General features: G+C 45.2%; 1 protein-coding gene across 1 annotated transcript in view; it reads right to left on the reverse strand.

The window, feature by feature from the left end:
• The window catches only part of PIK3CD (phosphatidylinositol-4,5-bisphosphate 3-kinase, catalytic subunit delta), a 19,430-nt gene extending 9,793 nt beyond the window's left edge, over positions 1-9,637 (reverse strand). The window contains exons 1-10 of the mRNA XM_010005152.1: positions 9,560-9,637; positions 9,032-9,195; positions 7,373-7,601; positions 6,239-6,468; positions 5,237-5,416; positions 4,459-4,608; positions 4,059-4,148; positions 3,520-3,741; positions 411-507; positions 5-23 (exon numbers count right to left, since the gene is read on the reverse strand). Of these exons, the coding sequence (XP_010003454.1) occupies positions 5-23; positions 411-507; positions 3,520-3,741; positions 4,059-4,148; positions 4,459-4,608; positions 5,237-5,416; positions 6,239-6,468; positions 7,373-7,601; positions 9,032-9,172 (1,358 nt within the window). The 5' untranslated portion in view covers positions 9,173-9,195; positions 9,560-9,637. The remainder of the gene's footprint in view (positions 1-4; positions 24-410; positions 508-3,519; positions 3,742-4,058; positions 4,149-4,458; positions 4,609-5,236; positions 5,417-6,238; positions 6,469-7,372; positions 7,602-9,031; positions 9,196-9,559) is intronic.
• Between the last annotated feature and the right edge of the window lie 5,412 nt (positions 9,638-15,049).

Here is a 15,049-nt window from a genome sequence, read left to right on the forward strand (position 1 = left end):
GTTCAGCAGTTCCCCCTTCTCATCTGAAAAGAGAAATACACACACCCATGAGCCCAAATCCTCTGAAAATTTGGTCCAAAAAGCAGAGCACAGGCTGCTTCCAGTTCTGTCACTGGACATGGTTGGCCCTGAGCAGTTCACTTCATTCTCCTGGCCTCTCACAAGTGGAGTGTGTGACAGCTGTAGGACAGCAGCAACCTCATGTCATGCATGCAATGCCAAGGAAATCAAGGTCTTCACCTTGGCATGGCTGCAGATGCCATCACAATATAGAGCAGTAATCGTGCTGGGTCTGCTAGTCTGAACTGTTACAGCCTCCTGGAGAGCAGTGCAGAGTGCAGGGCATCTGCTGTCTCTCTGACTGAGGCTACAGACACACAAGAACACAGTAGCTCCATCTCCTGACTTACCTGGAAAGGAGGACCACATGTGCAAGCAGCACTCCCCTGTTTTCAGTTGGTCCTTGTAGTCAAAGAGCATCACATTCACCCAGGCAATTGGGCAGTCCTGCAAAGCACAGACAGATGATCACTTGGGTGCCTGAAGTGCAAAAGTGAGAGAACTAACAGGAAAGTGAAATATCCCCATGCAAAGCAAATCCTTATTCCTCAGGAATAAGTTACACAATCTTGATCTTTTCCAGGCCTTTAAATTGCTACACAGAATGCTACAGGCAGGTAAGTGCAGGCATGCCCTAACCAAAGAGGTGCTCTAAAGAATATAGCACCTCAGGCAGCCATGCCTGTCTGCTCTCCTTTTAAGCTCTCCTAAAATCCGAGTACTAGATGGCATCAAATTCAGGTATTTGCTAAAACCTGGGGTCTTTGGTGTAGTGCTGGATGGCACCAAACACTGCCCACAAATACATCTACAACTTCATCACCCAATATTTTGCAGAGCTGAAGAATCTCTCAAGTTTCCAGTAATGGCTTCCAACTCTACCCTAATATTTGAAGGAGCTATGACACATATATTTCATATATTTCACAGTTTGAGGGAAGGGAGAAGAACCTTAATTTTTAAATGGGGAGCACAGAGTTAGCAGAAAAACAGTCAGAAAACTAGGCCAGAAATGCTGGATATATCTGATAATGGGAAGAAAGGCATGGCTCCTTTGTACAATAATAAACACTAGCTGTAGAAATCAAACTGTACACTGCCAGTTCCCCCTCACAACCACCAAAACAAAAGACACAAGCCCAACCCAGTCTCATTTTGGAGGTGGGAGACTCCAGCAAGTGACTGGGACATGGCCAACAACAAGAACTTGTCTTCCTCTTTTAACCCAGCTCCCGATCAGCAGAGCAGACAGACATATTCCACAAGTGACCTAAGGTTTCCTGCAGTCAGGCTCCCCACATGGAACAGTTTACTTCATAGCACAGTTTCAGCAACACCAGCATGCCACTCAGCTGCTGAGAAAACACCAAGGCTTAAGCATGTGCTTAAGAAACTGGCTTTCAAAAAGGCAAAATTCTAATGAGAGGCTCCCACAAACAGTGTAACATCTGAAGGGAACAACAGTGAGACATCATCTTGTTCCTCTGAGACATTCTAGAGGATGCATCAGGATTACCCTGAAGTTAGGCCAAAGGACTTAGTGGTGGTAGCAAAGTCAGCATTTTCCCCTAATGTGACAAAATTAATCACTTCCAAGTGGCCTCTCATAAACCTTTGAGTTTATTTGATTAGACTAAGCATCTTCAGTAAAATCCCATTTGAGACACCAGCCTGTAGATCATAAGGAAAAGCCAAGCAAAGCACCACCACCAGCAATAACCTCTCCTAACACAGCAGATGACATCAAACCACAGCTCAGAGCCTGCCAAAACACAAGGCAAGATTTTTGGCATATAAGGTCCAGCAAAGCAACAATTCAGCATCGTAAGAACAGAAATATCTCCTGCATGACTTAGAGAAACACTGAAAGCCAACCCTCTGGGTGACATTAACCCTCTGACTCATCCCAGCCAGTCTGCAAGCACGCCTGTTTTTGTGGTTGTAAATGGTTTAGTCCCACCTATCTGCTCTGGACAGTCTGCATAGACAAACAACATGCATGTAATTAAGCCCTGAGTACTGTAAGAAAAGCAAGCAAAAAGATTATTAATCAAAAACAAAAATCAGGGTGCATTCTGACTGTAATGTTCTCTTACCAATCAGTTCAAATGAGATCTAGCACTTCACTCAGAGCTGCAGCTGACCATGTGGAAAAATTAACTTCTGACAAGCTTAGCTCCAGCAAATATTGTGATTTTATATTAAAAGCTCACCACAATGCATCCACCTTTCCCCAGTACCAGAACACACATGAACAAGATCCTTTTAACAACTCAGCTAACCAAGCTGGTTTTGTTTTGTCAATTAGAATAGCAAGATTTCCTTCTGCCTGCTTCAAAACTGAAAATTATTTCAGTGCGACCACAAAAATGCAGCTGTGGATGAATCAGATATTCTGTTCAACTAAAGCCTCCACCAGGAGCTTGCAGCTCTGCTATTATTAAGTAAAAAGCCAACAATAAAAAGGTTGATCCTGGTCCTAATCTCAAAATGGTTCCAGTTTGATGTCTCCAACCTAGGAACTGGTCCACACAAGCAGGACTTCTGGGCTGCCTGTTGCCCCCTCAGACATCAATGCACTGTAACCCTGAGACCCCCATTGCTGTCAACACAACAAAACTCAGTGAACCTCCCAGCAGTGAAAAGGAGCTGGCAGAACTGAGACTAAAATCTTCTATTTATCATTCTCTCATTTCTCTGCACTCTAGTGAAGATGCCATGACTTATTCTCTGTTTAAAGCATTACAACAATGTTTTTATGGTGACAGAAACAATAATTCGCAGAGGAATAAATGCATTTGTTGCTCATAAAGAGAACTCTTCACATGAAAAGAGCTAGAGGCATCATGCTTAAATTACATCACCAGGAAACCAGCAACTCAATTACTGAAATATTAATGAGACAGAAGTTTTGGAACAGAGGTCAGGAAAGTCAGAAATATCACTACATCTCTGATTTAGAAGCTCAAAACAAGAGCTTTCAAAGTGATTTAATGCTTTCCATCCTGAGTCTGCAGCATCTGACCAGTAACCCTGAAGATTCTGCACGTTCATTTCACCTCAGCTTTGCTGTAACCAATGTTTACATTGGAAGCTGCAGAACAGCAAAACAGAGACACTAAGATAAATTATTCCTCTTTATGTGCATACAGATGCTGGCTGTTTCTTAACAGTCTCTGTCTGGACAAAACATTACATTTAAACAACCTTCCCTACAGACAGACACTCCTCAGTTTCCTGTCCCTGTTGAAGAAGTTACTGGCCATCACTCTAAGTCATTTTATTCATAGTATTAACAAAATTAGTAATATTATTATATATAATTTTTAATAGTAAGGTAGTGAATATTAAGGATCTTGGTAAAAGTCTTCTGAAAGCAAAGGACATTTGGTCCAGAAGGGTGTTCTGTGCCCTCCAGCACTGCCAAGCCTGGCTCAGTCCCACACTAGCTGTACTTACAGCTTTCTTGGACTTCTTCTTGGTGGAACGTGCCTTCTTGGCCTTCTCAACGACAGCATAGAGGGCAAAGCAGAGCCGTGCCATGCGGGGAAGGTCACAGATGTTAATATCAAAATCCAGCCTCTGCTTCCACACGGGCTCTGAGCACACATTCACCTCGGAGCTTGACACTGTCTTGCACAGCATCTCATTGCCATGAAAGAGACCTGCTTGCACCACCAGCTGAGGGAGAGAGAAACAAGAGAACACCGTTACCGGCCCGCGACAACAGGGAATCAGCTCTGTTTGCTACTCAGAAACTTCTGTCAGGAGCATTTCTAAGAAAGCATTGCTCTGCTGCTGGGCTGCTGGCTAGCAAGTTCCCTTCCCCTTCCTGTTGAGCTGCAGTTTAGAAGCTGCCCAAAGGCTGAATGAAGCATAATGGAGGACGACATGAGAAGAAGCTCTTGGGCCCTGCTTTTCCCACCACATAAACAAGACAGATGCAACCAGGAAAGCCAAAACACAAGACCAAAAGCCCAAACTGAGTCAGTACCTACCTTCATTCTCTCATCTGCGTTGACCTTGCTGCCTTGCATCAGCTCGATGTAGAAAGGCTGCTCTAAGGACCAGAAAGAACCATAGTTTGGCTAGAAAGAGAAAAGGGTTCTAATCAGAAATAAATGCAACAAGGACTTCTCAAGCCAGGGCCAGGCTTCATCTGCCATCACAGGCTTTTTTCTCCAACAGAACAGCACCCTACATTGCAGGTGGGCAGCATGAACTCCATGAAAAGGGAAGTTGTGGAAGCAGTTGGAAAGCTGATGGGAAATTCCCAGCTCTTAGGCCCTAGCTAGGAACCTGTCCTGAGAGAAGCAGGGAGAACCAACTACTGCACCCTGACCACCACCTCCATCAATGGATGAGTTGGAGGTGACCCAGATCACTGTACCCATTTACCTTTTTCTTGGGGAGTGGGGGAGGCTTGGCAGCCATCTTAGGGGGGCTGGCAATGCAGTTAGTTTGCTCATCTCTCATGGCAATGATAGTGGAGGAGTGCACCATGGTCAGGTGGGGTGTCAGGCCTCGGTGCAGGCAGCTGCGAATGTACTGCAAAGAGAGGACAGTCAGCATGGGAGAAATGGAGCAGGGCTGGCAAGAGCAGTCAAGCACATCAGAACTGTCTGAAGCAGAAAAAGGTGGAAGGAGCAAGGAAAGGACACAGCAACAATAAAAATTCCATTTAAATTTATCTCCTCTGGCTTTATAAACCTGCAACTCACTGCACTCTTGTTGCCAGAACTGAGAATATTAAGTGCCTTTTATAGCTGGCATTTCATCAACCAACTCAAAAGGCTGCATTAAGGGAAAACACTGAGAAGGATTCAGCTCTCCCAACAGCAGTTATCCCTGCCAGGGGAACACAGGATACAGGATTCCTTGCCCAGCTTTAAGGAAGAGAACCCCGAGCCCACCATGCAAGCAAACAGACATTTCCATATCCATAACCTATAAAAGCATTTACACAGCACTTGGTTCTGAGGGACACGCTTAGATCACTGGCCCCCAAAACTGTAAGGAGCTGTTAGAATGCCAGAAGTACCCCTGGTCCTGCCACTGATGTGTTGCATTCCTGTAATCAAAAATGCCTCCTAAATAGAAGATAACACATCCCAGCAAGAGGGAGGGTGGGATTCAGATGGAAACAGACTGATTGAAAGCAAGGCAAAAGGCTCACCTGGAACTGGTAGAGAGGGTAGTTTCCATAGAGATATTCACATTTCCCATTCACCTGCAGGGTGTAGTCCTCTGGGCTCTCCACTGTCTCATGGCGGAAGACAGTAGCCTGCTTCTTGATAGCATAGCTCATTAACGTGATGGGGAACTCCTTGGGGGAGATCTGGAAAGTGAAGCTCTCCTGCAATCCCAACAACACAGCACACACTGTCAAACACCAGCAAAGGGCTGACATCAGCACAAGGAGCAGCAGTAGGTAATAACATTTGTGTTGATGACAATAAAGAGGACAGGAAGGCACATACATCAGCAAATAAGTAAGGGTATCTGACATGCTGGGCTGGAGCACGTTTCAGTAGCCAAGCACAAGGCTGGAAATCAGGAACTTCAAGTCCAGTTTAAGCAGAATCACCAGTTGATGTGGTTGCTAGTCATTAAAAAAATCTTTCCAGTCATCCCACGAGCAAGGCAGGTGGCCAGGGTCACCATGCCCAAGCACATTACTCTGGAAGGCCCTTCTCCTTTGGGGGTTGCTCCTGCTTCATGCCCAGGCACAACATGCAAAAATTCATATTAACTAAGGGTAACAGGCAAGAAGAGGGGCCCATGAGCAACACAGACTGACACCTGCAAGTGGTATGTGCTGAGCATGAGCTGAGCAGTCTCTTGGGTTTTAAGAGGAAAGGCACGTATTGGATTCTGTGCTCCTCTCCTACTCAAAACCAAAAAGCTTTCCACCACCACATGTGCACGCAGCAACCTCAGCTATGAGCTAACCAGTACACCCAATGCATGTTGAGTAAGGGGAACAGCTCCCTTGGTTGGAGGGTCAGTCTCCCTCCCAACCATCTCCACAGGCAAAGGAATCTGGAGAATGAAGATGAACACTGAACACATGGAAACACTGTTCACGCACACATTATTCGGTCTCCAAATGCCCAGAGGTTCCCAAAGGGAAAGCACAAACCAGCTAAATATTGTCACAGAAAAGTTTGTGCTTTACCCCGCCAGACTGAAACTTGACATTGACAAAAATGTTCTTGATGGGGTTATGTAGAGAACCAGTCCCAAGGCCTTTGGCCATGGGCTCCAGCTGCAAGGGAAAGTTGTACTCCATCCAAGCTGCCCAGCTGAGCTGCTGCCGCTTTGCTGCTCTCTCCTCACAGAACTGGCGCATTTTGGTGCGGAAATCATTCACCTCTGGATCCTGCACAGAGTCAAACTCATGCAAACCTAAGGGGAGAGCAAGAAAGAAAAGCAAAATAAGCATCTGAACCCAACAGGAGAGGTCAGCCTTTGATAGTCAAATGCTTGTCTTCCTAAACACGTGCTTAATCACAGAATCATTTTGGTTGGAAAAGACCTTTAAGATCATCAAGTCCCAGCCATTAACCCAGCACTGTCAACTCCACCACTAAACCATGTCCCTAAATACTTGGCCAAAAAGAGAAGAGTCAACCAAGCTACTACTAATAATTTATTTACTACGTACAATTGCACTGGCTCAACTGACCTCTGCAAGAAGGAAAGATACCTTCCTTGGATAGGCACACACACTGTTCCCTTACCAGATGCACTAGAAACAAAGGTTGCTTATTTCACCCGCTGGGCTGCATCACTATCCCATATGCAGCAAGGACAGAAGCATGTTTCACCCACAGCTAACACCCTTGCCCCACTCCTGGCGAGCCAATGATGAGGGAACTGACCTTTTCCAATGAGCAGGCTGATCTGGGAGTTAATAACCTTCTTGACTCGGTCACCTTCTCGAGCCACAAGCCGCAGCACGACCTTTAAGATCATCAAGTCCCAGCCATTAACCCAGCACTGTCAACTCCACCACTAAACCATGTCCCTAAATACTTGGCCAAAAAGAGAAGAGTCAACCAAGCTACTACTAATAATTTATTTACTACGTACAATTGCACTGGCTCAACTGACCTCTGCAAGAAGGAAAGATACCTTCCTTGGATAGGCACACACACTGTTCCCTTACCAGATGCACTAGAAACAAAGGTTGCTTATTTCACCCGCTGGGCTGCATCACTATCCCATATGCAGCAAGGACAGAAGCATGTTTCACCCACAGCTAACACCCTTGCCCCACTCCTGGCGAGCCAATGATGAGGGAACTGACCTTTTCCAATGAGCAGGCTGATCTGGGAGTTAATAACCTTCTTGACTCGGTCACCTTCTCGAGCCACAAGCCGCAGCACGGGCAGGAAGGGCTGGATGTCACAAAGCCGCCGTTGCTCATCCTCTAGCTCCTGCTGTTCTGCTGTCTGGTTGATGCATGTGAAGACATAGGCCTCGGGATCACTGAGCATGTGGTAGAGGGGCTCATATTGAGCATGCTTCCACACCACCTGCACCAGAGCAACAGCAGGGTGAAACTACTGCTGCACTACCAGAACCTCATCTTCCTCTTACTATCACCCCACAACTCCACTCTCCCAACATATACCATTGAGTGAAGGGAACACACAGCCAAACCTCCCCACAGCCCTCCTGGGCCTTCTTAGGCTGCTTTTCAGCCAAGCCTGGTGGCTCCAACTCAAGCTGAACTGCCGAGTAGATTTATTTGCAAGTGCCTTTAACAGACTTCCTTCTTTCGTGCTTGCTATTTATTTCAGGCAAAGCAAATCCCTCAATCTGAGGGCATTTAAATAACCCTTACCTAAAGAGGGGTGTTACTCCCACTGAAAGCAAAACTAGGTTAAGTAATTTGCCCCCAGTAACATGAAATCTGCAACAAAAGCCAAGAACTTTTCTGAAGTCTTCTCAACACTATCCAGTTCCCAAATATCCTTTGCTCCCAGTGGACAGCCGTTCCACATGACTGTTCATATTCCATTTCTTCACTCACGTCCTAAGTGCCTACTACAGGAGACAAAACTCCTGACCTCAGGTCTGACCCAGCATGTCTGTTGGCTGTAAACCAGAAACCTGAAATTCAACAGCTGCAAACAATCAGCTCTATTTACAGGGGTTTTAGTTGGTTTGTTTTGGTTTTTTTACCTGAAAATTGCTGCATGAGAAAACTTGGAAATAATCTGGCACTGTGCTTCTGTCCCTTGTGATCTGTGACTCATCTAGGCCAGGTTGCTGCTGCAGAGAAAACCTTCTCCACTATTCTCCTTCACTCTCCCTTAACCCAGCTTCCTGCTCAGGGAAACATGGAAGCAGCTACACTTCATGTACCTGTGGTTTCACCAGAGCATTTTATTCCTCAACTAAAGCACTAAGAAAAATGGCATCACTACCATTCCCAGTTTCCAGTATTCAGTTTCTGTGAGGCAACAGAAGGTTGCGATGGCAAACTGGATACTTTGTCAGTCCAGCACTCTTGTTTGACTATTTGGGGGTGACTTCTCTTACTTGGATATGCAAACACAAGAGCTTTCATAGTGGAAAATCTAGTGTGGGGACTGGTTGGGTCAGGTGAGCAGTAACAGGACACACAGTCCACAAACCCTGTGCAACCAGCTCAGATCTGCGCTCACTTCATAGTTACTCTGATTTTCTCCTCAAGGTCAGACAATTACCCAAAGAATTAAGCCCAACACCACTGGCAGCACCACCAGCACCCTATTGCTGGCAGTTGAAATCAAGGGGTGGGTTTTATGGATTGCAGAGGCTGTCACAAAGTAGGAGCTCTCATGGCCAGTCACAAGGAACTGCCTCAAAGCAAGGAAACTTATACTGAGTTAAGACCCAACACATTTCTGGAGGTTGCTGCCCAAGAACAGACTCCTTGTTCTAGGAACTACAGGTAAGACTGGAAAAAGGCTGTTACCTGCTTGATGGTGCCCAAGCTGGCATTGCAGGACACAGAGAGGTTTAAGTATATGCCTGTGGGCAGCAGAAAGTCCACCTGGATGCTTTGGTTTTCCCCTTTAGACCAGAATTCCATAGGGCAGTAAATGCCTGGGGGCATCCTGATCACTTCTTAGCTACTACCTGCAAGAAAAGGGAAAAAAGTCTGTTGCTGTTGACTACACATTATCTCCTCAGATCTGTGCTGGGCTCTATAGAAAGTTAATGTGCAAAAGCACCCAAAGAAAGGAAGGTGAGCACATCTTCACAGCTCAGGAGAAGGTGCACCTTAGTCAAATTTCCAGCCCAGTACCTTTAAGCCACAGAGCCATTCTTGCTATAGAATTCGCATCTATACAATCCCTCCTTATTATCTTCTAGGCTGGGATTAACATCTACATATGTATTTGAACAAGAAATTCAGTAATTATCTTCACTTGAGAACAAAGGCACTTGTTCTGATTGCTCATCTAAGACCGAGCAGCCAAGAGAAACAATGAGTTCCTACCCCCGGCTTTGTGAGGCAATCCTTAGGCCACATGCTCCAAGATCCACTTCATTTTTCCAGAGTTCAGTTCCAGTCTGCAGAAGGGAGAAAGAAATGTTGCTGGTTCTAAATATGCATGCATTTTTATACACAAAACAAGTAACACTCCACTGTAGATCCTCCCTCTACAATTACAGGAAAAATTAAATGTAAGGCTGAGGTAGTCATAATAGATTTGTTAATTCCATCTGCAACCTTTCCCTTGGCAGGACTGTACAATTAATTCTCAGTACATTCAAAAAATACAAATAGGAGAAAATCTGAATGCTATGAGATACAGATCACTGTTTGTACAGGGTAAGTGCACACATGAACAGCTAAACCAAAAAGCTTTTAGCAGAAGCCCATTGTAGTTTCCTTCTTAAAGATATTTAATACCAAAGTCAGAGTACCAGCTCTCCTAAATTCCCTCTTACCTGAGTTCTTCCACCAGGTCAGCAGAGACACATGCAAGTAGGACAGCATGGAGGATGCTCACATAGCCATGGCTTGCAGCTGCTGGGCAAACCAAGGCTTCTGCCTCCTACCAGGCTGACTCTTTGCTGATTCTAAATTCAGTCTTGCACATGTCCTGAGCATTTCTAATGGAGTCACTTACCCTCAGCCCATGAAACCAGTACAAAAGTCACTCATTCACAACTCAAAACATGGCTTTGTAGCTGTCAGACAGTGTACAAACTTAGAAAGAAACTGAGCAACATGTTGCTGAAGAGTCAGGTTTCCCACATAGTGAAGTCCTGCTGGCAGCTTCTTGTGAGCAAGCCCTATGGTTCATTATGACAACCAGCCCAGCATCTTATCTGTCAGTGCCTGGGAGTACAACACTTCCCCATCAGCAGTGAGGTAAGGATTCCCAGAAATGTGAGCTATGGTTTATCTGTCCTGCTTCCTCAGCACACAGGCTGTATCACACAGAGACCGGATAAAAAGACCACAAAACCACCCATGTGCCTCGAGAGGGAGGGAAGTAAAAGGGGGAGGAGACAAGGTTTACAAGTTTGAATAAAGCAAAACAAGCTTGCCTTGTCTTCTGCTCATTAACAATAAAACCAGCAAGTTTCTAGAACATCTGCCTCCCCCTTTCCCAATTGCAACACAAGCAGCAAATTATCACAACTCTACTGACCAGCAGAGGCAGAAGACAGCAATGGATGAACAGCTTCCTTCTGCCCAGGATTTTTATCTGATGCCACAACCCGTCACATATGAAGTAGCTTGTCTAAGCTATTAGTTCTACAGTGTCAAGTTCACGTTGCTCAATAACTTGTCTATCCAAACTCACTGGTTATCTCACAATGTAGAGGTATTTATCCAACAGAACCTGGAGGGGATATGCCAGAGAAAAAGTAACTCTGAACTTCCACTCTTTCTAAATGCTTTGTTTATCAAATCTCTCCCATTCCTATTGCTAAATTCAGAATGCTGGACTAGCTGGACCTTAGATCTGATCCAGCGGGACAGTTCTACAAGACGCAAGCTCTGCATAGATTAGTATTCCTGTATCACCCTACTGTGACCTTCCCTTTTGCCTTGGGAAATTGGTGCAGAGTTCTCCAGGTTGTAAACTTGTTTGCACTACCTTGACCTCATGAGTAAAAGTGCAATTCCCTTTTCTCTGGGTCACTTTGCCATTGTGAAGAGCCAAACGCAGCATCACTCCTTCTTGTCAGGGTTTATGCTACTGGGGTTGTTTGAAATATGCTCTGCCTTTCACTGCAGCAGGCTTTAAAACTAGGATTCCCCATTGCAGCTGTCAATTTTTAAAAGCTCCAATGTTATCTCAGACTTTCATCTTGGTGGATAGACAGATTATTGTTAAAAGTCCCAAGCTGTGGTAGGGTTCTGACCTGTTTATCTGGTAGCCTGAGGTTCAAGTTAATCAACACACTCTTGACAGCAATTAGATTACTGCACAACTTGTGTATCTCTCAAAGCTAAGGCAAGCAAGGATGAGAAAGAAGTTTTTGTTTCAGTGGGATGCAAATCCACAGAACCAACCTCAAGCAGGCACAGGCTACCAAAGACCCCTGCTTATCAACACTGAGCTATAGCCACCCACTTCCTACCATGAGACACCTCCACTCCTCACTCCTCCTACTGCAATACACTCAAAAACATCTTGCTAGAATACTTCCACATTCCCCCACCTACATCTTCCTATAATACTTCTGCTCCCCCAGCAGCACACCTCCCACAGCTCTCAAATTCTCAGTTCAAGTGCAAGGCAGGTACACTGTTTACTTCCAACTCCAAGAATGCCAGATGAATCAGAGGGACGGGATGCACATGGCATTTGGCACCCCAGGGGCTGAGAAGCAGAACAGACAACCATATAACACACATAAAACACACTAACACAAATCTCCTCTGATAAAGTTTGTAAGCCACAGCTCCGGTGTTTACACAACTGCTATTGAGAGAAAAAAGTAAAAAAAAAAAGGCAGCAAGATCACACATGGAGTAGTGTTCCACAAACCCCTGTGAGGCTGCAGCGTTAGACAGACACGGAAGCTCAAACGCCCACAAACAGATTACAAAATTACTAAACCCCAGGACTACAAAAATATCTTTCAAGTTTATAAGAAATGAGTGGCACAGAGCTCACAACTGATGAGTCTTGTGTGGGAGCCAGCAGGAAGCCACTGTCATTGCAGGCATCAGCTTAGCTAGGGGAGGAGACCACGGGAATTTTTGTGTATGCACATGCTTGGCATGTCTTTCCTGCACCATCAATACATTTGGCAGATCTGGACCAACCTGAAACTTTCAAAGATCCAGACCCATTTCCGTGAGTGTTCTGAGGGTGTTTTAAGCTTGAGCTTGCTTTTTTGGTGGGGGCCATAGGGAAAACAAGTTCACTGTACACTGCGGGCAAATCACTTGAGCATTGACAGACTGTACAACTCCCATCAAAGAACAGGCTGGGAAAACTGTAGCAGGTACACATGCCTCAGAGACACACAGGCAAGTCAAACTGTAACTGTAGGTAGGAGTCTTGTAGAGAGACACCCCCCCTTGCAGGGCTGGCTGGCTGAACTTGGCCCATAAACTAGTAAGGAAAAAAAATAGGACCCCTTGAAAAGCTGTGGAGAAGCATTCAAGTACTGAACAACCCCTAAAAAAAATAAAATTAATGCTTTTGTATCTTCAGGGATCATTTCCCTAAACCCTAGTTTAGAATATTCTAATCTCCTTTGTTTGGTTTACTGTAATAAGACCTCTACTTCTACCAAATACAAAACTCAAATAAAAGTTTTTGCATATTATCAGCTCCTGTTCTTATTGATCCCTTATATCCCACCACACAATTCCCTGCACCAGTCCATTCACTCTCTCAACAGTAGCTCATTGTTCATCCAACTCTACAGAGTGGACACATAGTTACATTGTTTTGATAATGCTTTTTATTAGAGATATCTAAGCCCCTGATTAACGACCTTTTCTCCCTACTTTGCTTACACAAACCATTAGGCTGAGATAGATGTACAATGGAATCTGCCCAGAGTAACTGGGCAAGGGATGAAAATGCACACACCTAACTTTTAAGGTCTCTTAAAATTTATATAAACCAGTATTTATGCACCCAAACCAGCATACTCCATTAATCAAGATGCTAGCAGAGAATCACTGATTTTTTCCACCTTCCAAGGAAGTGGTTTAGCTGTGTAGAGACTACAAGGATCAGGCTTTCAACAACCACTGGATCCCAAGAATCCCTTGGCTTGTGCCTTTCCCTCTGTGAAATAAAGGCTCCTTTACTTTGTGCACTCATATTGCTCAATGCCCACCTTACACATGCACACCCCCATAAAACAGGCTTGCAGAGAAAATAATGGGAAGCAGAACTACACTAATGCAATCTGAACTGGAGCTAACCTTGTTTGTGTGCAGGGCTGATGATGAAAGGGGTTGTCAGCAAGGAAAGAGATAGGAAAACAGAATGTACACATAGTGATAAAAAAGGGTGCAGTCCTGTGGGGCTCCCAGCACCAGAGCAACTTGAGAAAGAGCATCAGAGTTGACATATCAGCATTAAAGCCCAGCTGGACCTTAGATCCAACCACAAGTAATAGCTAGAGGGAGGGAAAGAAGAGATCAGGTAAAGCAACTTAAGAGAAATTGAAATGTAAAGCCATACCTTGTTCTGGAAGCAAAATTTTATCACTGAAGGAGGGGAAGAAGTACTTCAGGGTGTAGGAAAAGCATCTGACAGAAGGCCTCAAGAACTTTCCTCTGGTGGAAACTTTCAAACAGCTTTTTAGGCAAGTTCACAGTCCATCAACTACACTTTCAGTATTGTTTGAGGAAGCATCTAGTAGGAAACTCTGCATTTAGTGGTTATAGCAAGAGCTTGAAAACTGACAGCCTGCAAAGTTCCATTCCCAGCCCTGACAATTGTTTGATGCCTGACTTCAAACAACCAACTCCCCCATGCTTCAGTTTTCTCATATGCACAAGCATATCTCACAAAAGGTATTGCAATTCTTAAATGCTGGCAAATTGGTTTGTGATCTATTATTGCTAACATGGGCATAGCCTGGGAGTTGAAGGAAGTTGTGATAACTGAAAGCTTCCAGCTGAAGAGGTTCCTGAAATTAATCTTTTTCAATGGTTCCCATGAGTGGACAAAGCAGAAACCCAAATGTACCTTGTGGGTGAAAACAAGAAATGAGCCATACATTTCTAATGATCCTCCACCACCACATTCAACCTTCTTTACTTTCAGGTTCCCATCTCCAACCTGTACAGCACACCACGCTTAGGTGTTGAAAGACACTCTTCAAAGAGCTCTGAAAGGACTTCCTGATGCCCTGCCAAAGCACACACTCCAAAGCTAATTCGTAGTGGAAACACACACCACTGTTACCAACTAACCTAGGCAGCATGACTCCAATGCCAAAGAAGGAATGGATGGAGAGATGTTGCCAAGCATACACAGATCTCCAGTGACAACTGAAATGACAAGGTATCGAGTGCCAAACCAACCAGGTGAAGCCTGGGCGGAAATCCTAAGAGAACGAGGCACCCTGTGGAGTTGGTCAGCAAATGACATGATTGATTACTGTCCCATTCCTGGCCGGAAGATAAAGATTGCTGCCATCACTGCCTTGGAAACCGAGAGAAGTGCTGCTGCCAGGGCATCTTCTCCTGCAGGGGGGTGTAAGGCTTCAAGAGCTGACCCCCCCAGGCAGCTAAAATCTACATCCAACTCAACGCAGCTAAAACCTACACCCAACCCGCAGATTGCCAAGTCTCAAAATTCCCAGTTTTTGTACAAGAGAAGTGCTTTTTCTTGAGAACACCGTTTATGAAAGCAGCCCGAGCAGCAACTAGGATCTGCCGCAAAAGGCGCGGAGACACCCGCAGGACCGAGACACGGAGGCCACGCACACCACCCGCCCCGGGGACACCCCACCAATCCCGGGGAGCCCTCGGCCGCGCCCGGGCCGA

Source organism: Chaetura pelagica, unplaced genomic scaffold, assembly GCF_000747805.2.
Source record: "Chaetura pelagica isolate M959 unplaced genomic scaffold, ChaPel_1.0 scaffold159, whole genome shotgun sequence".
In the NCBI taxonomy this organism is placed as follows: Eukaryota; Metazoa; Chordata; class Aves; order Apodiformes; family Apodidae; genus Chaetura; species Chaetura pelagica.